At 32.8% G+C, this 27,740-nt stretch overlaps 1 protein-coding gene across 1 annotated transcript in view; it reads left to right on the top strand.

Moving 5' to 3' along the window:
- Positions 1-27,740, top strand: part of Macrod2 (mono-ADP ribosylhydrolase 2) — a 1,911,462-nt gene that overhangs the window by 418,368 nt on the left and 1,465,354 nt on the right. The window contains exon 4 of the mRNA XM_033761012.1: positions 24,191-24,220. Coding sequence (XP_033616903.1) covers positions 24,191-24,220 — 30 coding nt within the window. The remainder of the gene's footprint in view (positions 1-24,190; positions 24,221-27,740) is intronic.

Genomic DNA, 27,740 nt, shown 5'->3' with positions numbered 1-27,740 from the left:
TCTTTCTGCCCTGCCATCTTTGATTGCAATCAGAGATTTCTTTTTTGACATGAAACTAGGGATTGAACTTTCTCACTGAGCAATATCCCATCCTTTCTTTTGAGAGAGGAACTCACAAAGTCAATGAATTGCCCAGGCTGGGTTTGAACTTGCAGTTCTCTTTCCTCAGCCCTTCAGAAGCTATGATTATGGACGGGGTCACCAGGACTTTCTTTTTTACCATACTTTTTCAAAATTAATTTTATTGATACAGTTTAAATATATATAATAATCAAAGTCATCAAAAGGAATTTGTACCTGTATATGGTATATCTTTCTTCCTTTTTTCTCCCTATCCTCTCTTCTCCCTTCTACTCCCCTCCCTCATTTCCAAAAGCTGTTTAATTTTTTTCTACTTTTTCCATTTCTTTTATTTCCCCTTCCTTTTTTCCCTCTCTCCCCTTCACAATTTCCCTTTCCTTTTGAAAAATTTCTTCTGATTTCATATTATCTGTTATACATTTTGTTCCTTATTTACCCTTCCATTTTCTCACGCCAGAGAGACAATGTGATATATACACATGTGTGTCTGATTTATTTCACTTAAGAGTATAGTCTCAAAGTGCATATATTTAGCTATAAATGCCTCAAGTTTGTCTTTCTTTATGTCTGAGTAGTACTCCATTGTATTAAAAAAAAGACACATCTTTTTTATCTATTCATCAGTTTCTGGGCATTTGGATTGTTCCCAAGATTTAGCTATTACAAACTGTGTCACTGTAAACATGGGTGTGCATTTATTATTGTGATATGATGCTTTTAATTCTTTTAAGGGGATACCCAGAAGGGGAATAGCTAGGTCAAATGGGACCTCTAAACCTAATATTTTGAGGACTCTCCACACTGACTTCCACAGTGGTTTCACCAGTCTGCACTCCCACTAACAGTAGAGTTCCTTTTTTCCTCGCAGCCCCACTAGAATTTGTTGTTTGTTTATTTCTTGATATTAGCTGTTCTTTCTGGGGTGAGATGGAATATTATTATTGTTATCATTTGCATCATTCAGATGACCAGTAATATTGAATATTTTCTCATATATTTATTTGCTGTTTGTTCTTCTTCATCTGAGAACTGTGTATTCATTTTGGATGCCCATTTTGGGATTAGGTCTTTAAATTTGAGGGGGTCTGATTTTTTTCAATTCTTTGTGTGTTCTAGATATTAGTCCTCTATCTGAGGCACTACTGGTTAAAATTTTTTCCCACTCTTTGGATTGTCTCTTCACTCTGTTGGTCATTTCTGTTGCAGTGCAAAATCTTTTTAATAGGATGAGATCACAGCTGTTGATTCTTTGCACTGTTTTCCGCACAGTTTAGGTTTTCTTCATAAATTCTTTGCCTATTCTGTGTCCTCAAGAATTATACCTATTCTCTTTTCCAGCAGATTCGGTGTTTCTCTTTTAGGATTTAGATCTTTGATCAATTCTTGTTTTAGTTTAGTGCATGGTGAGAGACATGGGTCTGGTTTTATCTTCAGCATATAGAAAGCCAGTTTTTCTAGCACCACTTATTAGAAAGGCTATCTTTCCACCAGTGAATGTGTTTGACCCATTTGAAAGGATAAGGAGGCTGAGTGTGTTTCTTGTGTCCATCTCTTGTAGTGTGTTCCACTGATCTTCAGGATTTTGTTGTTGTTGTTGTCGTTGTTTTTGCAGTACCATGCTGTTTTTTTCAAAGTATCTCTGTAGTATAATTTTAACTCAGGGATTGCGATGCTCCCTTGCCTTGTCTTTGTTTTCCAGAACTTTTTTTTTTGCTATTCTAGGTTTCTTCTGCTTCCAAATTTTAGGAATATTGTCTCTAGTTCTGTGAGGTATGCCAAATCTCTATAACAATTTTGGGAGTATGGCCATTTTTACTATATCAGTTCTTCTTACCCAAGAGATATCTTCTTACTCAATGGATAGCTTTACATTTTCTGATAAATGCTTTGATGTCCTTTTTCAAAGTATTGTAATTTTCAATGTATAGGAGAAAGACAAGTAACCAACAGTAGGAAAATAATATGACAGGAATAAGCCCATGCATATCAGTTATGACCATCAATATAAATGGTCTCAATTCACCAATCAAAAGAAACAGAGTGACAGAATGGATCAAGAAACAAGATTGAGGGATAAGCGTTAGCCAGAGGCCTGCCCCATAGCCTGGGTAAGTGTGCATAGATCCTGGGGAGCAACTGTGTGGACCATAGCAGTGTGACAGCAGGCAAATCCCTTTGTGGGCATTTACTGCTATACATTTCCCTCATGAGCATGCTTTCATTTTGTCCCATACATTCCTGTATGTTGTACTGGGTATCACTAATTGTAAAAACTAATTTCCTCTGTGACCCATTGGTTTTTCAGGAGAGTGCTATTCAATTTCCATGTGTTTGTAAAGTTCTTGCAGTTTCTTTTGCTATTAATCTCCAGTTCAGTTGCACTATGGCCTGATAATATACACGGAATAACTTCCAACTTTTTGCCTTTATTTGAACTTGTTTGATGAACTACTATGTGGTCTAATTTGGAAAATGACCCATGTGCAGCCAAAAAGAATGTGTATTCTGATTTTGTGGGGTGGAACACTATAAATGTCTATTAAGTCCATTTGTTCAAAAGCTTGGTTCAGTTCTAGTATTTCATTGTTGATTTTTTGTGTATATGATCTGTCTGACTGGGGTATTGAGGTCCCCCACTACAATTGTATTAATGCCTATTTGGTTTTTCATGTCCCTTAATATTTGTATTGTATAGTTGGGGGCATTAGTATTTGGTACATATATATTTATGATTGTCATCTCTTCCTGTTGGATTGTTCCCTTCACAAGGATGCAATAGCTGTCTTTCTTTCTCTTAATTAGTTTTGGTTTGAAATTTACTTTGTCTGCAAATAAGATAGCTACCCCTACTTTTTTCCAGGTTCCTCTCACATGGAGAACTGTTTTTGCATCCTTTTACTTTCAGTCTATGAATTTCTTTTCTAATTAGTTGTGTTTCTTTTATACAACAAATTGTTGGATTTTGCTTCTTAATCCATTCTTCCAGTCTATTTCATTTGATTGGTGAATTGAGGCCATTACCATTCATGGTTATAACTGATATGAACTGACTTAGCATCGTCATGTTATTGTCCTGTTGTTGGATCTTTTCAATTCTTCCCCCTCTCCCTTTGGCTTCTTGCCTTGTCTGATTGATTTGCTCTGTTGGGCCTCATGGAATTGTGATCTTCATTTTCTCTTTCTAGAATATTTCTTATTCTTATAATTGTTTGGAGTGCTGGTTTGGTATTGACAAAGTTTCTCAGCTGTTCTTTGTCATGGAAGTATCTCATTTCCCCATTTTAAAAGTGAGTTTTGCTGGGGATTTAGCTCAGTGGTTCGGTAGCCTGCCTTGCAAGCGCAAGGGCCCGAGTTCAATCCCCGGTACCAAAAAAAAAAAAAAAAAAAGTGAGTTTTGCAGGATACATCAATCTAGGTTGGAGGTTGTTTTCTTTTAGGGCTTGAAATACTTCACTTCAGGCTCTCCTTGACTTGAGTGTTTGTGTTGAAAGTCTGCTGTGATTCTGATGGGCTTTCCTTTGCATGTGATTTGTTTCTTTTCTCTAACTGCTTGTAGTATTTTGCTCTTGTGTTGGGTTTCTGGAATCTTGATTATTACATGATAGGTGTAGATTTTTTGTGATCATGGCTAGTTGGAGTCTCACTTGTGTGTATGTCAAATTCTTTTGCTCTGTTTGGGTAGTTTTCTGTCATTAATTCTATGGACATTTTTTTTTTACACTTGTACTTTTCTCCTGCTTTTTCATGGACTCCTGTTAGTCTTATATTATTATTTTTTGTGTCATATAGGAGCTATTGGTTTGATTTCTCATGTTCCCTTACTTTTTTTAAGTGATCCCTCTTTTCATGGTCACTGACCAATATCCTGTCTTCTATGTCTGATATCCTGTCTTCAGATTAGCTCAGTGTGTTATGTGTACTTTCAATAGAGTTTTTAATCTTCTGAATATCTGTTAGAACCTGTTTCATGGATTCCATTTCTTTCCTATGCTGGGCATTTGTGACTTCTATCATAGTCCTTAGCTCATGTATTATTTTTTTTATCTGTTTCTGTTCTAGAGTCTCTAATCATGTCTTTCATTCTGCTCACCATCTCTGTATTTATCTTGGAAATTATTTCTGTTTTATATTTTTCTAGAGCCTCATTCATTTGCTTTGTTACTTTCTGTGCTATCAGTTCAGGATGTCCAGGTCGTTATCAGATTTTTCCACCTCATTTGTCTCAGAATTTGCCTTTAATGAATAGGCTGCCTATATTTGTGCTTGTGCCTTTCTTGAATGTCTTTTCATTTTTATTTTTGTAGTTGCTACTGTCCTTGCTTTAATTTCCTGGGTTTATATTTCAATCTTCCTGCTATGGCTTGTCTTTAGGTTTTGAGTCTCTAATGACCAGGCATTCTCATTTTCATTATACCAGAAAGTACAACTGATTAAATCAATCACAGCACCTTAGCCTCAGTGATACAATCAGCAACACAATAGCATCAAGCACAGTTTAGAAAAATGACAGTTTGTAGTAGTTATTAATCTATCACCTTTAACTGTGTGAATTAAATAAAAATCAAGGCAAGAGTTGATAACATTGACTTTTATGATCCCCTGTGCCTCTGTGGTTTGAATCAGGTACCAGCCCAGCTAGGAGGCTGAGGCACATTGGGGGCTGCAAGTACCTGTACAGCTGCACCTCTCACTGTTCCTCTGCAGAGGCCTGGAGGGGTGGGGCGGGGGTCTCAGGCAAGCTCCTGCCACTCACTGTTCCTCTGCCAGGGCCTGGAGGGGTCAGGCTGTTGTCCCCTATATATATTATAATATTAAGGTCATAGTCATTGTGGGGTTCATTTCATAAGTCTACTTCTAATGAATTTTAGGGTTAATTTCATAGGTCTACTTCTGATAAATTTTGATATAAATTTCTTTATATCAATACTTTTAATTCAAAACATTATGAGACTTTCCTTATTTAAATATTGGCATGATAGCTTATATGTGAGATTTAAATGGCGTCAGTTACATTAGAGGATTTGGGGATATGGTTGACATTTGGAATGAGCTAAGTAGAACCTTTCCTGCTCCTTAACTGTTTATTAAGAATAATTGTTAATTGATGGTATTGTTATCATGATGTGTGCTTCAGCATTCTAAAAATCAAATAAAAATTCATGATGATTTTATTAATTTTGCCTCATTGCCTTTAAGAATTCAAATGTGAATGTTACAACAACAACATTTATGAAAGTATCACTAATTGACCTTCCAAGTACTTTCTGAGTTTCCTATATAATTATCTGAAAAAGGAAACATCTTTAAGGGAAAATTATTGAAGAGAAAGAATATGAAAAACCTCTTCTAAAATGATTGAATTATTAATCCTGAAAATTTGTACAAAAAAGATATGAAGACTTTAAAGTTAACTAGTAAAATATGGTATTTTCTCTGGACAATTTAGGAAATAAATGAAATAAAATCAGTATTATCTTCTTTTTGTTAGCTGTGATGTTCAGCATCATTTAAATTATTTAGAGTTGTCAATAGAGACAACTCTATGTTTAGTTATTAAAGCATTTCCTTAAGTAAAAGCTCAAGAAATCTTAGTTAACAGTCAGGAAAATTTTGGCAAACCTTAAATTTCTGTTGAATGAAGTTATTCTTTTTACTTCTCATTTATTTTAGTAGTTTGATTTCCCTGTACATAAATAATCAATTAATTGATTGCTGTTTAAAAAGGGCATTCAGTTTAGCCCTCATAAAAAATATTTAATCTTGTAATCATGCATTATTACATTTATATATTTACTTGATTTTATTTAACTGTGAATTTTACAACATTAATTTGTTCATTACAGTTTTATGCATTTATAGATGTTTAATGTAAAAATAGGCATTGTTTTTGTTACTTTATAAAATGATTTGTAAAGTAAGTTGAACAATTTATGCTGAGTGTCTTAGTTATCTCTTTTTAAACCTTACAGTCCTACAATGAGAAACAATTTATTTCATTGATGGACACTAGATAAAAAGAGAAGAGTAGAAGCTGGATGTGGTTGTACATGCTTGTAATCCAGAACTGTGGTAGGCTAAGGCAAGAGGATCACATGTTTAAACCCAATGTGGGCAATTTAGTGAGACCTTACCTCAAAAAAAAAAATAGTGAAAAAGTAGTAGAGATGTATCTCAAGGCATAGGTCATGGGACCAATTGTCAGTAAAGTGAAAAAATAAATTGCTTTTATAGTTTCCCATTTCAGATAACTATTAGGAATTTCACAAAATACTTGTAACACCAGTTAGTGATACTGTCATTTATGTTGTCATTTTAACATTCTTATACTTGATTTCATAAAACAATCAAACACAATTTAGTAAAATTATCATGAACTGCAAAACAGAAGATGAACATGGATAAGAATGGTGTTAAATATGTATTTTCATACAAAGAAGCATTTCTTAGTAAAATGATGAAAAGCTTAGACCAATTAGGTTGTGGGTACCATGTCATTTAGTTAATTTAGTCTGTTTATTCCTTATTAACATATTAAACAGATAACACTCATTGAGTTTGTCCATTGGCTCAGTGGCCGAATCATTACCTATTGACGGTGGGTTGAATCAGTCAGCTCAGGCTGATTGCATAATTGAAGATATCAATCTTTTGGGCACACAGAGCAGGTAGGGATATTAATTGTCAAGCAATGAGAACATTATTCTAAAATTAGAGTAATATTTCTTCAGTGGTTCCTCATGTACAGAGTATTAGGAGAAAAACGGAGATTATTAGGAGTGGTCACTTTGGCTTCTAGAAGGGCCTGGCAAGTAGCATTAATGAAATGGAATATATGTTCAGTGCAGAAGTAAGAGAGCCCTATTGTGAGATGCAGTAAACAAAAATTTCAAGATTTCAGGGAGTTTACACAAAACAAATTGAAATAAATCAGAGTGGTTTATGCAATTTCAGAGAAACAACTATAGTGCTATGTGTTATCTCTCATTTACCAAGTCTGGAAAATGAAAATGACGGCATGAAAGTACAAAGGGGACTATTAGTAAATTGAAAGGGAACCAGGTGGTGAGAGAGGAAGGTGAAATAAGAGAGGAAAGAACATTATATACATATATTGAAGTGTCACAATGAAATCATGAATTTGTACAATTAATATGGACTGAATGTAATAATAAAAATATTTATAAGAAATTGAATTCATTGTGCCCTAGAGCAGTGAGGTCACCAAAATGTCTCTGAGTCCTCTGTGGTATCATTTCAGCATGTTCTGTTGCCAGTGTAACTCTGTTTATTGAGTAAGAGTTACACTGTTACATATTTTAAGGTTTTAAAGTTAAGGATTTAGTAGGGAAACATCAAACTCTTGATACATAACATTATTTAGATATGTAAGAATAACTTTGTGTCCATGAAATTGCTTTTTTTGTTGCTTCTCATGAATTTTGTAGGTTTGTTCTATTTCTTAGAAAAAAAAACTTCAAAATTCTTTATAGCAACCGTTATCTTGCTCCCACATCGACTGCACAATCTGGTGGCATTATCATTAACATTAGGCGTACATATTTGAATTGTATTTGTTAGAGGTTTGAGGTCTAATTTAAAATTTGAATTATTTATTTTAATTTGAAACAAAATTTAATGTTTGCTATTGAAGGTTTAAAGTAGGCTAATTAATAAAATATTGAAGGACACTTTTCTCATTGACTTGGAATTGAAAATTAAGTCATAAAGCTAAAGGGTGCCTTCTAAAAGCATCAAATAACTAATGGTCAAGGACTCATTCCATTTAATTTAAATGCCTCCTGAACAGGCCCTTCTCTCCCATACTGTCACCTTTACTCATGATTACAGTTCTAGGTTGAGCTTCCTAGAATGCAGACTCTGAGATAGAGATTAACACACAGAATATTAACTGGGGAACATTTTAGGTTAGAAATCTGCGGAAGAACAAGGAAAGAGGCAAAAGTGGGTAGTGGGAAACTGTTTTCTCAATAATTGCTTCAGTTGAATATACAGGAAGTTGACTTGAACCTTCAGAATTGTTTGAATTGGTGCAAGTCCTGGCCCTTTATTTCCCAGTAGGCTCAATATTGGTCAGGGGATCAGGCCTTATATCTGTAAGTTATTGGATATGACTCAGACAGGAAGGAGGCATGACTTAGTACAAAGTGGCCCTTGTCAGCTGACATAGCTCCTGGGGAGGCTGCTAGCTCCAGGGTATACCTGTCCTATGAATTGGTGTTGCCTCATAGGTAAAGTCCTTATCTTCTGGTTTGTTCTTGTCCCACAAGTCCCTAGTGCTGTATTTATCTTAGGAGACTTTGGGTCCTTACTGTATCTTATTAGGTAGTGACTCTATTTGGGCTTAGCTCATAGGTTCTGGCCTATTTTAGTGGGCTGTATTTCTAATGACCACTTAATTTTCTGATCATTTGTGTTCTTGTTTTGCTCATCTTGATGTATCTGGCATGATGGGGCTCCCTATGTTTCCTTCTGGTGTTGTGTCTAAGTTGGGAAAAGGTCTCTGGCCTGATGGGATGAAGAGTGTTTTTCAGCCTGGCTGCTTATTGTAGTGGGAAACCTCCTTGCTGACATCTCCCTTCACTTGTCTCTTGGTGGTGCAGTAGATTCTTAGGCTTAGTGAGGAACGAATATCTTAAGGTGAGAAGCTTGTCAAGGCAAGCTGTACCTTGCCAGTAGGGGACAGACATCCTTTCTGGGGCTGGGTGCCTGTTGTGACATGATCCCCATTGGTTGTGCTGTTTAGCCATCAGTGTCTGTTGGGTGGGAGGGTAGTCTCAGGCCCACAGGTCTTCCTGGCAGGAAGCTTGTTGAGACTATGTGCTGTCTGGTGTCTTCAAGTGGATGAGAAAAATCTCAGGTTCTATAAAGCAGGAGATCACTTCCTTGCAGATTTATTGGCTTCTCCTGGGGTGGGGTGGGGTACCAATAGGTCTTCTTGCCAGTTCTGCTGGCTTACGTGATGTTTGTGGGGTTTCTGTTCCATCCCGAGGATGAATGAGCCCAGTGTGGCTGCCTTCTGTTGCAGGAAAAAAGTCCTGGGCCACCTTCTTCCTTTGGGTGGGAGGTTGTAAAATAACCTACGACTCTGTTGTTCTCCAGTCCTGGGAAGTAACAGAGCTATTCTTATCAGTTCATGTTTCTCAAGGCACCTTTCAAATTTCTCCTATACGTACCTCTTGCATTGTTTCTAGGGTTTACAGCTGTATTTAGTAAGGTTAGAGAACTAAATAAAAGGAAGCTGTGCCATCTCGTCCATTCTGAGGGGCCATTTTCAAAATCTCACATCATAAAGTACTATCAACTTGTAAAACTTTTTTTCTTACTACGTCTTAAACATAATAGTCTGATATTTAAGTATTAAATGTACTTATGCTCTAAAATTAACAATTTATAATTATACATTTATTTATCATAATAGCCTGATTTAATGTCTTTTTTAAAACCTATTTATGCCCAATATTTATCCTAACTATACACAGTGGCTACTTCACAAATGATTGTTAAATAATTAAATGATAATTTATATTATTGAATAGTGATAAAAATTGAGCCATAGACATTTAGATGACCTGCTCAAAATTTATATAACTAACTACTGATAAAATAAAGGAGTAATATTAAATAATTTCTCTGGTAGTAATAAAATCCATTGAATCTGGAGTATAACATACACATTTTCTTATCAACTGTTGCTGCTTCCATTTTATTTCTAATATTTGAATGCCTCAGAATGACATTAGAAATGCAACTATTTTTATAAGTACTATTTGGTTTTCCTGTGAGATTTATTAAATAATAATTTTTACAAACCCTCAGTAAGTAATCAGCTTCTCACCAATGATAATACTTTTGTTTGAGATTAATATTAGTGTTTTTCAACGCCCCACATAAATTTAATCTCTATTATAGAATACACAGCTGGCCTGATGGAACTGTAATAACAAAAGTAATTGCTATTTTTTGATATTCAAAAGATACCAATTATAATTTATTTTCTGTACAGGAAAAAGTCTTTTTGAAAGTATTAATATTAATAAAGTTAAACTTAATAAAGTTGTATTTTCCACATTTCAGAGATGATTATTTTATACTTATAGTTTATATAAACATAATAATGTATTTATCTTATCTTTGAACAATGTAACATTTCATTGTATGTTAATAGAAGGTATTTATTAATAGAAGGCATTTGAAATGGAATTATTAGATTTATGTAATTTTTAAAGGAAAAAAAATCACATCACTATTTTGCCTTTATTATCATGTTATAAAAAATATTCATTAGTTGATAGCCCTAAATTATAGAATGAGGAGTGTTAATGATAGAAAAATTAGAATATATTTATTTAGTGTGTACATTCTTTGCATGTTTTTCACTATAAGCATACAATAATTATATACTTTAAATTTCAAAATGCTGGAAAGGATATTGAATGTTTTTACTATAAAGGTATGAATAAATAAATGTTTAACGTGATTTAAACATTTCAGTGAAACGTATCAAAACCCCATGTTACTCCCACTTATATGTACAACATTTATGTTTTTATGTACCAATTAAATTTTTTAATTTAAAAATTAAAGTGTTATTTTAACCAGTCTGTGTTCATTTGGTGTGAACTTAACTTTAATATACTGGTATTATTATTTTGGTAAATTTAAATTTCATTCAATTATAAGCACTAATAACTAATATATGGCCTAATTGATAGCAATGCATATATAATTGTTTTCATTATCTAAAACCATAATGATAATTTTCACATCTTAAAATGTCACTTTTTTCTAGTGTAGAATTTTAATTTTAATTTTTCAAAGGAGTTTTATAGATGTTTTCAGATTCTAGGAAATTTAAATTGTTATTTATAATAATAGTAAGTAGCATAGGAAAGTATAACTATAATACTTAATTTGCATAATTTAAAATTGAATGATACACGTAAATGCTGTCTGTTCTGGTCTCTTTAATTAAATTAAAATATTAATAATGCTGTCTTTGCCAGTGGCATGTTTTTGAAAACTGTTCATAAGAGACATTCTGAATCTATCTGCTTTGAAATAATTTGGGACAAATGAGGTAATTCCTTAAAAGCTAATCTGGCATCCTAGAAAGAATATTGGTTTGGTTGTGGATGAATGAATTTAAATATTGGATTTATTACTCACTAGCTCATAGCTGTGAGAAAGCAAGTTACCCTCCTGTAACTTCATATTCCTCATTTTTTTATAGGAAGAATAAAATTCCTATTTTACAAGATCATTTCGTGGATATTAAGTACCATACGGGTCAACTCTTAAATACTGCCTGATAAATAATAGATGCTTAGAAAATTATCATCATAATCTATTTGTGTATTCCCTTTTTAGTTATGATAATGGGCATATTTTCAACCTTGATGAGCTTACAAAAGGATGTGTCAGCTTGTCCACTAGCTTGATGATTGTATTAGTTTCTTTTTTCTCATTGCTGAGACAAAATAACAGACACCCAAAGTTAAAAGGAAAGGGGTTTATTTGGTTTACAGTTCATAGAAGTTTCAGTCTAAAATAGGCTGACTCCAAGGCAGGGAGGACAAACAGTCATGGCAGATCAGAAACAACATGGCACGCACAAGGCAGTAAAGGTAACAGGGGAACTTCAGTTCTTGGTGGCAGAAGACAGCAAAAGCAACAAAAGAGTGCTTTGCCACATTTTTCTGCCTCTTTTATCCCATCCAGGTTACTGAGATTAGTGCCAAACTAATCACTCACATGTAGAGGTTTAGTAATCACACCTTTAACCCCAGTATCCCTGATTCCAGATTCAACTACCTCTGTAAAAGAAAGTCCCACCTCATCTGTTTGAGGCTTTGGGGGACATCTAACCACAAGCCATAAAAATGATTCAGTACATGAGTTTTTGATAGAAATAAATCACATAAGAGCCATTTAAAATTTTTCATAAATTGGCCACATCATAAGCCTAGTTTAGTGTAAATAGTTAGATCAGAACTGCTTGATGAGCCAAGTATTACCAAAGGGTAAATGAGCAGGGTGAGGAGTTAGGCCAACTTATCCACAAACCAGTCCATTTTAGATGTAAAATAAGTCTTTAACAAATTGGAAAAATATAGCTTTAATATAATGTTAAATTCGTAGTAGAAATGGAAACATTATTCTTTTGAATATTCTTTAATTTAGAGTATAATTAACATTTTTAGAAAATATCTTCATCTACAGTGATTAAAACACATAAAAAAGACAGAAACATGAATTATATGTCTTCCATTCTAATCCTTACTCTGCCATTTGTTGTGGTGTAGAGGAATTTTTCTCCTCTTATGAGAGATCCTTAAGAGGGAAAACATGAGTGTAACATTACATGGCTTCAAATACTACCTCCAACCTTTTATCTTGAACACGTTATTAAAACTCTCTGTGTCACAATTTTTTCATCAATAAAATTAGAAAGAGGAACAGTACCTAACTTACTGGCTTCTTGTGGGGACTAACATGAGTTAGTAATACTCCTGACATCTAATAAAATCTCAAAAAAAATGTTACCTATTTTTGTTATGATTAGAATTCAGAGTATAATGTAAATGTGAATATTTGTCTGGAGAGTACTTTTAAGCTTTGCCTTCCATCTTTCTTCTGCCTTCAATTGCAGTGGGTACCTAGTAGAGTGTTTGGCACACTTGAAGGTATTTAATGGTTAATTTTTAAGTGAATAGAAACAAAAAAGCTAGAATTATTATGGAAACAAAACATTTAGCCTTAAAATCCTAATTGAGCTGAAATATTCTCACAAATGTATTTTTTTGATAAATCTTCCACATATTTCTAATAACTCAGTTTCTTCTGAGCCTTCTTAACCTTCTCAATTATATTTAAATTTTCAGTGAATTTAATTAGAAATTACAGGAACTTTCTTGCCCTAGTATTTTCTAGTCAGGTTTGCAATTTATTTTGAAGTTTAAGACCTCTCAGGGTTTATATCCAGTAAACATGAAAAAGTGGCCATAGAGGGTCATCTTTAGTTAAAATGGTATTATTATTTTCAAAATAGAACATGTTAACTTCAAGCAGAAAATCAGACTGAATATCACTTGAAGTATAATTGAAAATTTTCATTGATGTGTTTACATTTAAACCAGAGGCAGTGAAATGAATTGAATCCTTATTCACAAGCCAAAACATTTTGAATCAGATTTCTTATTGGCAGACATAAAATAATACTGATATTTTAGGTGCTTCCTACGGTATATTTATGCATGGTATGTTTTGGCTAATTTTCATTGATTTTTAACTTATATAGTTTTATATACATATATTAATAACAGACTCTTAAAGTTGAAAAATATATGTGTTCTGCTACTCACAAATATTTTGGGTAATTTATTCTATAGAATAAAAGCTTTAGCATGTAAATATACATACTCAAATTTTTACTATAATCTTGTCTTAGTGGCTTTCCATAATGGAATGGTTTCACTCAAACTTTGGAATGTTATGAGCATTACATGTTATTTTACTAGTTAGAGCTGTGATATATTGACACATAAGATTATTATGTTGCAGAGCAATGTTGTTTTTGTAATATACCCCAGAAGCCTCAATTCTGTGTATATATTTATATAAACATGGAGAAAAATACAGAAAGGAATGATAGAGGAGTTGAATTGTTTAATATACTCTTTCACGTATTTTATATGAAAAAATATACTTGTTTCACATATTATATTTATATATATTTTAACATGCTAATATATTTTATACTCTTAATAAATGTAGTGATCTCCTATATTGATTATTTCCCCAATTGAATCACAGGAGAAGGAGACTTTCCCATAATGATCCAGTGAGCCTGAGAAGGACTATGACTCAAACTAGCTACCAGTAGTGACAGGCTGTGTAAACCATGTAGGAAGAATGATAAAAAATTTGTGGTGAATGTTTACATTAAAAAATATATATTACAGTGAGACACATTGCCATTAATCTCCCTCAAAATACTCCACCTCACTTATCTTATCGTTCTTGCTACTTTCTGAAGCAGTTCTAAAAGTCCTCTTTTGTGAATTTCTTTAGGTAAACTGTGATAGCTACCCAGATCTCCTGAATAGACTCAAAGCATTTACCTTTCCTGGTCATTTTGATTTTGGGAAAAAGTCAGAAATCTCATACTATTAGGTCTAGTAAAATGGGGATGAGGACATACTATACTGTTTTTACTAGCCTGCCTTTCCATCGGATGGCAACAGTCAGCAATGTTCATCACATTGTTGATCACACCTCAGAAAGACACTAATGGAAGAGAACTTCCAGAAATACTTCAGAAAGTGGCAAGAACAAGGGGAATAGTGTCTTTCAAAGTGAAGGGGAATAATTTAGGGGGATTAATGGCAATGTGTCTCTTACTATAATATATTTTTAATTTAAACTTTCAATGTATATTTCTATTTCACCCTATATGTTCAAGCAAGGTGCAAACAGGAAACAGATGGAACAATCAGATTAAAATAATTCACTTAGTACAATGGTTGGAATGATTTGTAGGTTGGGAGAGCCTCTAAGAGATGTTCAGGATCCAGTGGCTGCCAAAGCACAGCTATAACTACTCAGAATGCCAAGAGATAAGGAGAAGGAGAAAACATCAAAATCCAAACAGAGAAAGTCATGGTGTAAACAAATTTAAACTAAAGTGTTGGCCTTTGTTCAAGGGGCATAGTTCACTCAAGGTATGCCTACAGGCAGTGAATCAGGAAATAAAAGTCTTGAACTGATTCTAATTTCTCTTATTATTTGGTGCTTGGCCTTTTCCAATCCAATGAAAACCAGAGAAAGGAAGGGCTTACTGATGTCAACTGCACAGGTCAATAGTGTTGGGCAAAGAATGGCAGAAAATAGAGAGTAAGTCTTTAGAAGTAAACAGATGCTCTCTGACATTCAATAGCTAATATTAATTTTGAACTAAATAATCAGAATGGCCCATTAGAAGGGAAATATAGATATAATATACAAAACATTAACATGTTTTGTCTTATAAAATTTTATTTTATTTTTTTGGTTTTTTTGAGACAGGGTCTCTCTATGTAGTTGAGACTGACCTGGAATTTACTATGTAGCCCAGGCTTGTCTTGAACTCACAATGATCTTCCTACCTCAGCCTCCTGATTGCTGGGATTACAGGCATGCACCACCACACCTGGTGAATTATTTTTAATTGACCTAGACCCAAAGATAGAACTTTAAAAAAATTCTGATAATGATTTTTCCTCATTCTCCACTGTCCATTAGTACTTGTTTCTACCCCAGAGTCTGATGAGAGCATAGAAGAAGACAACCCAGAGTGTAGTAGTGCATCACTGCAGTTCTCTAAAATGGATAAAAGCTGGGTTTGGACCTACATCTGCCTTGCTCTGTCCCAGCATAGCCTCACACAAGTACAAAATTGTGAAGGAGTCATAATTATAGCCCTCTCATCTGTCTCAGAGATATGTCTTTCCCTTCCCTTCTCTCATTACCTTGTCTGCCATTTATTCCCTTATATATTTAAAAAATATTTATTCAGTACCTTCTCTATTCCAAGAATCATGTATGGCACTGTGGATGCCAATAAATATGACCTTTACTGTCATGGATTTTACAACTTAATAATTGTTCTCATGAGGCACTGTTCCATGTTTCTACTAGCCGCAAATCCTTTTTCTTAGAGGATCTTTGTATCTGTATTTTCTCATCTATTTACTATGACTGAGAAATTATTCTTTTGGCTTGTTTAAATTACAGTGTAATCTAAAAGTATCACTTGTTATTCACTGTTGAGAGAATTGAAGATTCTGTAGTATTATAAGACAGATGAAACAAGTGAACTATATAAAACAGTTTTTAAAAAAGGTACTGTCTGGTTTTATTGAAACAAATTAGCCTGCCTCCCCAAGAAGTCTGAATATAAGAGTGCATGTTCAGGCTTATATAGTAATCAAGCTAAAAGTATACCATATTTCCTAAAATAAGCAAATTTTCCATTTTTCAAATTGAAACTTGGTTTGTATTCAAAACTTTTTTTTATTTTTTGTCAAAGATAAGTTAAAGCTTTTGCTCAAGTTTCTTGTATCATTACAAAAACAAAGGTAGTATACATTTGAACTCATTTTCTGCCCTTTTTAGATATGCTTATTCACTCTTTGGAAAGTCCCAGGTTAAGTTACTCAACTAATCCTATTTTTGTAACTGAGCCAGTATTAACAGTATCAAAATTACAATTGATCCAGAATATACGGTCAAGAAGGATGGTACTGACATTCAGAAACACATGCTATTTTCTCTGATTTTGCATTAGCTGTATCGTATTATGGAACTTTAGGAGCTCTTTCTAATATTTGAGTTTACTCTTTAATAGTTAACTTAGATTTTTGTCAGTAGAGAGGCAGTGAATAAACTCCAGGCAGGTTGTATTATGTAATCATCTTCAGAGGTGATTTCTAGGTGTGATACATACATGCACATGCATGTGCATATACTGTACACGCACGTTTATAAGTTATGAAAATGCTATCAGTAAACATCCAACTTGGCCCTTTTTGTGATGCATTCTTCTCTTAGGTCCAGCACTAGACTAATTACTTTAATATCTTTCATACTCTTTAATTTTCCATTTTTTAAATGTTGGGATTGAGCCAGATATGGTATTCCTAGAAGTCACTGAGCACCCAGAATTAACTAATGAGTTAAGGCTGCCAAAACAGAGGCAACTGGAGTGACTCTCATGTGCTTCAACCAGAATAACACTGTTTTAATTGTTTTGTTGTTATTGTTGTTAATAATCTCAAGTAAGTTTTCCAATTCTTGATGCCTTATCACCCATTTATCAACAGTAGGGGTCATTGTTTTCTATTTTTGTCTTCGTAGTGAGCTACAGCTTGTGCAATCCACACAGACCCTGAAATAATCAATGGTTCCTTTGAATTCTGTAGTAAGCATGAAATGTAAAGTATTAATCATGTGTTTATGCTTGGCTTCTATATGTGATTCAGTTAAGCCTATTCTTAATTTCTTCTCTTTGTCAGCTTCAAAGCAGAAAATTATATTATTGCCCCAAACTCCTGGCATTCAGTTGATTTTGTTTAGAAGGTGTAAATCTAGTAAAGCATGAATAAAGGGCTGTTGCCAAAAACTGATGACTGTTTTGTCTGTGCAGATTATATTTCCACAGCTGCCAGTTGAGTTGGTTGTTCTCTATATAAAGTGGTTTTAGAGTCAAGCGTGTGCTAAAGATTTTGATCTTACAGTTTTTAGTACTTCCTACTTTGAGTTTCAAAGATTGGTAAATGCAATATGTGCAATTCTGAAGAGTGATACTTCAGCTTTTGTATCTTTTTGGTTAATGTGTTGTGAATGAAATTTGTATTTTAAATAGAGTTCCTGGAAAAGTTGTGAACAATAATTTTGATATCCCATGTGTTCTATTGTAATGAGAAGGCATAATAAATAAACAGAGCTAGGTGGACAGGAATCTGAAGGATGAAAACAAGTTTAATTTCCTTTATAATGATGAAAGGCAAACAAAAGCCTTGCAAAAAAGTGGCTTTAATCAATGTTTAAAGACTAGTCTCCCACACTGTTGCTTGTTTGACAAAATAGTCTCCACTGAGGTGAAAATGAAATGAGAAAACAAATAATTCCTGTGGAAATAATAGGAATTGCTAAGCAAATAGAATAAAAATCATTTTATTCTACTTCAGTTTGGCTCATAGTCAACATACCTCTCCCAGCTCTGGATTATGTAACAGGCCAGATTATTTTAGAATCATAAACTATAATAGCTTCTAGTATTATTGAAAAACGCTGGCAATCTTAGGTTAACAATTTTGTTTTAAAAATATTAATGAATAGAATAGACAGTGCTCAGATGAAGAAGATCAAATAGCAAATAAATATATGAAAAAATATTCAACATCACTGGTCACCTGAGAGATGCAAATTATAACAATTTTGAGATTCCATCTCCAGAAAGAATAGCTGTCATCAAGAAATCACCCAATGACAAATGTTCCTGGGACTGTGAGGAAAAAGGCACCCTTCTTCACTGATAGTGTTAATGTAAACTGATACAACCACTATGGCAATCAGCATGAAGAGTCCCCCCAAAACTAAAAGTAGAAAATCCATTTGATCCAGCTATTCCCCTTCTAGGCATCTTCCCTAAAGAGTTAAAAGCATCACACTGCAGTGATATATGCATACCCTGTTTATAGTAGCACAATGTATATATAATAAACAAATCTTGGAGACAGCCCATATGCCACTCAATGGATGGATGAATAAAGAAAATGTGATTTTTATATATAATGAAGTACTACTCTGCCATAAAGAAAATTACTTCAGTCATTTTGTAAATGGATACATGTTGAGACCATAATTTTAAGTGAAATAAATAAGACACATAAGCGTAGATATTGCATTGTTTCTCTTATTTGAGAAACTGTAAGGGTAAACAGTGGGCAGAATTTAGGATAGATATTGAAAAGTAGGAAGAATATTTTCAAATGTGAAGGTAAACAAGGGACTGGGCAGGGAAGGGAAAGAAGGGAAAAGAGATTAAAAAACAAAGACTGGCAGGAAAAAAGTGGAAACAAACCTTTTGTAAATGGGGAGAGGAGGAAGGGTTGAAAGGAGGGAGGGGAATGGGAAAAAATGAAGAATTAAAATCTATCATGCAGGTACAAATTCCCTATGATGAATGTGACCACTCTGTATCACAAATATATAATAACAAATAAGATAGAAAAAGATTATTGAATAGAATTTCATGGCATCAAAAACTTGTCAATTCTGAGAAAAGTTATATGATCCAGAGATCTGAATATGAGTATGTATGCTCCCATTATTATATTCCCTAGATAACTCTTACCATAACCAAGATTATTAATTGGTCATAGCAGTTTTTTAAATCAAGCAAGTATTTTTCAAAGGAAATCACTGACAGAGTGAAGAGACAACCTACAGAATGGGAAAAATTTTTGCCAGGTACTCCTCGAAGGACTAATATCTAGAATATATAAAGAGCTCAGAAGAATTAGATCCTCCCAAAATTTAAAGACTAGATTAAAAAATGGGCATCTTTTCAATCCCCAGTACCAAAAAAAAAAAAAAAAAAAGGGGGGGCACCCAAAAAAAAAAAATAGGTGGGGCATCCGAAATAAATAGACATTTCTCAAATGAAGAAATACAAATGACAAATAAATACATGAAAAAATGTTCAAGATTTGAGAATTTGAGAAATGCAAATTAAAATAACACCAAGATTCCATCTCACTCCACAAAGAATGGATATCATAAAGCAATCAACCAAAAACAAATGCTGGTGAGGGTGTATGTAGCAAGAAAAGAACCCTTCTCTATTGTTAGTGGGACTGCAAACTGATAAAACTACTATGGAAATCATTATAGTGATTCCTCAAAAAGAAAACCTCCTAAGTAAAAATTTCATTTGATTCAGCTATTCCCTTTCTAGATGTCTTCCCTAAAGAGTTAAAGACATCATACCACAATGATGTATGTATAGCATATTTACAGCAGTACAGTTCATATTAGCTAAATCTTAGAAATACCATATATGTCCTTCAACAGATGAATGGATTAAAAATGTGGTATTTATATACAATGGACAATTACTCTACCATAAAGAGGATAAACTAAAGTCATTTATAGAAAAATGGATGTACCTTAAGATTAATAATATTAAGTAATTCAGATGTACCAATTTAAACATGCATGGTTTCTCTTATATTAAAAAAGTCATTATAGTGTATACCTAACATATACCAATAAAATTAAATATATTATATATATTTAACTGTAATATCATTATATGTTATATTATAAATATAAAATAATATCAATATATTATGTATTATAATATATTGTAAATTATAATATATACTCTATATTAATGTATATTATATATAATTATATATATGATAATGGAAAACAAGAGAAAGCAAAAAAAATTGATACTGTAATCCATTTTGGACAATTTATTTAAAGTATACCTTGACCTAGTATAATTGTCTTACATGTTTTATAGTTATTTGGCCTATTAGTCTGATTTTGAGTCTATGTATATGAGAATTAATTCTATAAGGTTTTATAAGATGAATAAATGACTGTGATGTTGGAAAAATAAAGGGATGTGGAGGGAGGGGGGAAAGTAAGGGAATTAAAATATGTTATGTGCATGTACAAATTCCCTATAATGAGTGTAATTATTATATACTGCAAACATACACTAATAAAAGTAAAAAACAAGGAGCCCCTCTTTTTCCTCAGAATCTTTTTGAAATTAAAGGTACAGTTTCTTGACTAAGGAATCAGAATAGTTTGAAACCTGTTTTCATTCCTGATTGTTTTTGCATTTTCTGATGAATGAAGATAAATAAGATAGTTAAAGGGGACTTGCCTGCATTACCAAGCTATTTAGCAATTGCAGTAGAATTAAAATAACATGGCTATTAGCTCAGTATAAGAAAGAATACTGTGTATAAAATAACAGAAAAATTATACATATAATAGAAAGATTAGATCATGCATATAGTAGAAAATAATAGATTATTTTATACACAGACTAGAATGTAGTTGTGTCTGATACATTATAGCTTTGTCATGCCATTGCTAATAATATTATGACATTATCTCATTTAGAAGTGAATTAAACTTGCCAATTACTCACTGTTAGAAATAAGCATTGCCTTGGAAGATGGTGTATCCCTGTATTTTCAGCTACTTGTGAGGCTGAGGCAGAGTATTTCAAGTTTGAGGTCAGCCTCAGGAATATAGCAAAACCCAATCTCAAAATAAATCAATAAAATAAAGTGGTAGGGACTCATCCCAGTGCTCTCTGGATTTAATCTCCAGGACCAGAAAACAAAAAAAATATGTATTAAGAATTTACTAGATGCAGACCAAATTATTAATCTCAGACCTTGTCTTCAAAGAACTTCATGTCTAATTGAGGTATATCTCAATTTATTAGAAATAATCAAAGTAGAAATTAGATGCTCAATTTTAGACACTTTCTTAAAATGAAAGAAATATTACTCTATCTGACTAATAAATCTTGAATTATCAGGTGTTGGTGTGCTATGTGGATACAAAATGATATTAGAAGTTTAATTTTATTTGCCTATTTTTATCACTTATGCTGAAGAAAATTACCTTGACTTTTTTTTTTTTCTTTTTGGTTTTCTGAGACAGGGTCTCACTATGTAGTTGAGACAGATCTGGAACTCACTATGTAGCCCAGGCTGGTCTCGAACTCACAGTGATCCTCCTGCCTCAGCCTCCCATGTACTGGGATTACAGGCATGTGTCACCATGCCCAGCTACCTTGACATTTTTGCTGATAAATTTAATTGTTTTAAAAATTCAGAGAACAGAAATGGATAAAATAAATTTAAGTTTGATTTATTATTTGAAAAAAATATTATTAGGATTCTAGTTATTGGAACTGCTTTGAGTATGATAAAGTAGTTTAAAATGAAAAAATTATTCAAGGAATGGTAATACACATCAAATTATTTAATAAGTGCTTGTATACTATTCAAATGCCAAAATTCTATAAAATAGATCTGATGTGATGTTAAAAACAGATATGTGGAGCTGGGGATTTAGCTTAGTGTTTCCACTGCCTTCCTCACAAGTGCAAGGACCCAAGTAATATCCCCAGTACCAGGAAAAAAAAAAAGGAAAAGAAAAAACCCCAGATATGCTTATCAAGACATGAAGACATATTTGACATAAACTGACTTGATTGATGGTGGGCCAGGACTGGAATTCTAGTTCCTACATGAACTCCCTCTTCCTCCCAAGTATATTGGACAAATGCCTGGTTAAACAGATGATTGTTGGGGTGTACCCTGAAACAGGTACTACCACTTTTATAGAGCAAAACACAGGGTGAAAATCGACTGTATTGTGCTATTGTGCTCCTGGGCATAATGATTTAAGTGAAGAGCTACTATTTATTCTTGTTTTATATTAGTGGGAATACAGTTTTTTTTTTAATGATTGACTATGTGAAAATGGAAGTACAGATGGAGCCTTTAGGGATCTGGAAGACCCATAGTTAGGGAAGCAGTTCTCAGTTAAATATGAAAATAAAAAATTAGCAGGGGTACAAAATGCCATGTGGTTTTATAAATTAATGTAGCTATAATTTTAGAAAATATTTGGATTAGTGTAGAGTCACAGACCAATTGTGAAAATTTCCTTCTCATACCTTTGGGGTATGAGACAAATTAGAATTCTGAATATCTATTCTCATTTGCCTTCAATAAATTACCACTTTAATGGTTATGAAACTTGACTCAGGGAAGTATGTTAAGTCCTGGCTGGGATTTACATAACTGTTACACACCATTACATGATGTACTCAGAACAATATGGAGACCTCAGTGATAGGGTGGTGGTAGGTGACTTTGCAAGATCAGAAGTAAGTATTGTTTCTAATTGATTAGTGACATTGCTGCTCTGTGTATGTTTGTGACAAAAACATTGAAGGGAGGGCAGGAGTGCCAATTAGATAATACTATACTTGAAGATCAGTTCTGACATACTGAAAACACTCAGCATTCAAAGGCATTTGTTCTTCAGGTTTTTTATGAAGTGCTTTCAGTGTTGTAATAATCATCAAGCCATCACGTATTTTGGGTGTTTTTGTTTTGTTTTTGTTTTTTGAGATAGGGTCTCTCTGTATAGTTCAGGCTGGGCTTGAACCCACTATAGAGCCCAGAATGTCCTTGAACCTGGGGCAGTTTGTCCTGCCTTAGCCTTCTGAGTCTTGGGATTACAGGTTTGTGCCACCACACCAGGTGCCATCACATATTTAACCTCATGGAACTGTGAATACAGGCATTTATTCTTCAAATTACCTATTATTTACTCATTGAATCATTAACACTGTTATTTACGCCTCATGAATTATAGTAGTGCCTAGTCTGTGGAAAGTACAGAAAAACTCAAGTAAAAGACCTTCATTCCTGTTTCCTAAATGATTTATTTAATATCTTGTTAACTCTGTTACATCCATAAAAATAGGACAACACATGTACCACCTACTTCCTTAACACTGCTGTGGGATCATTCTGTTTTTAATGGAATAAAATAGTACCTGATACACAAGAATGTATGCGCTAAAGCTCAGTGCAGAATATATTCTGTTTTCTGGTTATTATATTTAGATAAGCATAGTCATAGGATTATTTAACACTTTAGCAAAAACCTACAGTGGAACTTTCAGAAAACTGGACCTCTTGAATAAAATTCAAATGAGATTTTCTCATACTTATTTGGCTTCTATAAATATGTAGGCTGAAATAATATGGAAATAAGTAGGAACTTAGAATTATTTAAAGTTTATTTCTTTTACCAAATCTGCTTTTATTTGAATTATTCCTTACTGCTATAATGGCTTGAGATAGTTTTGTTTGATAGTGTTTAATTTAAATTATCATTATACTTCCTTGTTGCAATGTCCTTTAAAATCACTGAAATTGCCTAAATAACATTTTATATCTCTGATAAAATAGAATATTTAGAAGATTAATTTAGATATAGATGAAGAATAAAAGGACCTCAATATATATTTAATTTTTATTTTATTAGAAGGAAGTACATTACAAAAATAGCCATTTGAAGAGAAAAAAGTGAAAAACTGGAATATTTTAATTTTATATGGAATATTTTAATTTCATAATTTCATGCCATTAAATAGTAATTTTTTCCCATTAAGTTTATTGGTACATTTAAAGCAAACAGTATAGTTGCATTCATCATTGGGGTTTTGTACCTTTACATGACAGGTCTTGGTTCTTATTTTTTCTCCATACTCCTGCCCTCCCTTCACCCTCTTCACCCTTCCCTATTTACAAAGACTTTGTTTCCATATTTACCATAAAATAGTAATAAAGGTTTTCTTTATATGAAAGCACATATTTTGTGTATGTATATTTTGTGACAAATGATCATAAGTACTTTTTTCTTGAACTACTCTGGCATATTCTGTTTTGTATATATTATTTAATGTGTTGTTTTTTCTTTTAAACAGCTAATGCCAGTCTTCTTGGAGGAGGAGGTGGTAAGTACTTAAACATTAAAATACATTTTTATTACAATAATCATTAGGTTCTATGATACTTTTAAAAAGTTAATTTTTCTGTTATCAATTACAAAAAATAATAATATTCCAGAACATAGTTTTTAATAGACTTATCTTTGTTTTCCTAAACATTGTTTCAGTTTGACTTAAAAATACACCAAATACCATTTTTCTTTGTGTCAAACTTTGTATTCTATCTTTGGCATAAAATATACCTGCAAGCACACATATAGTTGATAATAGAGGCACTTCTAAGCTCTAAAACAACAATACATTTGTAGGCTATGGCTTTTTTTTTATCATAATGACTTTATTTTGTTTTTCCTGACTCTGTAGCTTAATATATCAGCCACTTTGAAAACACAATTAGTGTTGGCACTTGGCTTTTTTCATTTTAATGCTAGGATAGAGGAGAGAAAAAGTGATCAAATGGAGAAGAGGAATGGAGAGATCCTTGTACTATTTTTACACAAAATCTTATGATCATATTTTTTTATTTCTAGGTTAGGAAGAAGAAAGCTTTCAGAGCTCCAATATATATAATATAGTTTGGAGAAAAAATTAGGTAACAGAATAGGGTCCTTCTTATGTAGGATCCAGTAGATATTGCAGGTTTGGCCCTCTCTTCCATCCTACTGTGCTCTTGCTTTCTCTTTCCATATATGAGTTTGAAGTAGGTTAGGTTGTGCAGAGCTTTTGGCTTTCAAAAAATTTCCTGACCCTTTCCAGGAGGTTTTATGTAATTTTTATACAGCAATTATTCTTACATAGAATCCATTGATTTTTTAAAAACAGAATCTTGGAGATAGGAATAGCAAAATAATGTCCACTAGAAAGTGTTCTTCCTGTTACCACGTCAGTTCATGTTCTATAGAAGGATATTATGAAGAGAGTTTGGGATTTGAAGTTGCAATTATTATTTAAAGACAATGAAAAATTACTTAATATCTCTAGGGCTCTCCTTTAAAACATGAGAGTAACACCAAATACCTAAAATATGTACTATAAGAATTGAACAAAAGAGTGTAGTATGTAATAGGAAAGTAAGTATTAATAAATGTCTATTTTTTTCTAAACTATTTTAGAAAATTTAAATACAGTGTTTTTCATTGTATCATTTATTGTGTTTTTAGGGTAACAGAAGAGATTTTCCTTAGGAATTCAATTCTCAAAGATGTTTTCCCCATAAGAAAACATTATTAAAATAAATTGTCCATAGTGTTGATTTTCGTACAAGATGTATTAGTATTTTAAGAAAACTGATGTTGTTAATACCATAAAAGAAAATTAAAATTGTCTATTTAAACACATTAATTTATAACAATGATATACTAGTTTGAAAATTCATTCATTTATTGCTTTTGATTATTTTGTAAAAGTGACTAATTCATTAAAATCACTTTAGCTACTCATAATGGGGAAGGGCTGGGCATTTAGCTCTGTGGTTCCACTGCCTGTCTTGTAAGCACAAGGACCTGAGTTTGATCCCTGAAACCAAAGACAAACAAACAAACAAACAAACAGAAAATGTAATGGGAAAAATTGCTATCTTAAAAGAAACATAAATTCTATCTCATGTAAAAGTAGTCTAATTGTAGATTGAAGTGGTTGTATGTAATTCAAGTGGTGTCATCAAGAACTCAAGTTCTTAACTTTTCTCTTCTGTCCTAGTGCATGCCTTTCATACCTCAGGATTCATGAAGGCTTATGGTGCTCTAACCATTATAAATACAGTGCAGGCTAGGAGGAGTAGAAAAGGCAAAAATTTTTTTCAAAAGATGGGACCCCAAATACGAGTTCATTTTCTTTAAGTAGATTTTCCTGAAATCCAGTATTACTTTTGAACTTGATCAGATATTCATTCATTGCCCATAGTCTTTGATCTTTGATTCTAGGAAACAATGTCCTTGTTTAAAAAAGTCAATGTTCTGTTTATTAAGGAGGAAGAGGGGAATGAAAGTTGAGGTAAATAATGAATCTCAAGTACTGCCCCAGTGATTACTTTTATAATGTCAAGTTGCTTTGATTTCATGTATCCATGCATAGTTAGTATATAGATTGACTGTAGTGACTGGGCTTGTATTTCCTATGATTGCTCTATTCTGTGTGAGAAGGTATATTATGAATTTTTAGAAAAAATACGATATACAGAAATAGACTATTTTGAACAGAAACACTTTGTTTATTTGAAGTGTATACTTTATTATCCTCCTCTAGATAGTTGATTTTACTAAATTGCCATAATTTCTGATTTCTGATATCTAAAATGAGCAACTTAGAACCATCATAGAGATGACTTACAATAATTAAAGACAGTTGTGATTTTTTTCATTAAAGTAGACCATTGACAAATTTAAATTCATTTATGCAATTCTGAAGATGTCAAGATTGCTCTAAAATACATATTTGATTTTTGGAAAGCTGCATTTAAAAATTAAATTTAAGGAATATTTTTAGTCTTCTTTCCACTGATTTTTGACCTTCTGATTCTATGGCAAATCTTTTTAATCCTCACAGTGATATTTGTAAAGTAATAGCGAGTAATCATTCAATAAGGAGCAATTGAATTGATGCAATTCTGTTGGATTTAATCAATGATTCCTTTTTTTGAATTGAATTAATATCCTTTGAAGGACTTCTAAAGGAAATAATTTTTTCAAACAATTTGATCAAGAAAAATTTACACCACATAGAAAATAATGACAGGATCTTAAGTACCATTTGTCAAGTCCTCAGGAGAGCTTTTCCTAAATTCCATGTAAGTAGTTACTTGACTGTGAGATTTAAACAAAATTATTGCTTTCTAAATTGTATTATACATAAAATCTTAGCATTTGCTATCATTTGAGTGCTAACCACCAGAAAGTCTCTCCCAGAGAAAAATTAAAAAGAAAATGGTCACAAAGCATCTCTTCAGTGTGAAAAGTACTTTACATGCATGGGAATTTTTATTGTTGGACTAGAGATCAATCTTTCTATGAACTAAGTGTTACTGACTGCAGTTCATTGTAAAGAACACAGGTGATGTGATCATTTTCATTCAATAGTTTCATGAAAATGCTTGCAAGGATAATCTATATTTTCTAAATGTGTTAAATATAGAAACATTAATTTCGTAACTGAATATGTATCTGGTATATAGTGACTAGATTTTACTTTTCAGAAAGAAGGTGGGATGGGTAGGGGAAGAGTAAAAAGGGAAAAGAAAAAAATGTGAGAGAATGAAAAGATGAAAATAAAGTGTTTGTAGATGGGGAGGGGAGGAGGGGGTGAAGGGAGGGCAGAGGTAAGGGGAAAAAACGAGAATCAAGACTTGTCATGTAGAGGTACAAGATCCCAACAATGAATGTAACTGTACTGTATCCCTAAAATGTACCAATAAACTGAATTAAAGCTGAAAAAAAAGATAAAAAATAAATAAAAAAATAAAAAGCCTTTGAAGTTATTTTTTAAAAAGCTTTCTATGTTTATTACTAGTAATACCTGGTAAATTTTTATA

This window comes from Fukomys damarensis, unplaced genomic scaffold (genome assembly GCF_012274545.1).
Source record: "Fukomys damarensis isolate Sample0158 unplaced genomic scaffold, DMR_v1.0_HiC HiC_scaffold_7, whole genome shotgun sequence".
Lineage (NCBI taxonomy): Eukaryota > Metazoa > Chordata > Mammalia > Rodentia > Bathyergidae > Fukomys > Fukomys damarensis.
The sequence above is the reverse complement of the archived record's forward strand: the minus strand, read 5'-3'. Positions and strand labels throughout refer to the sequence as shown.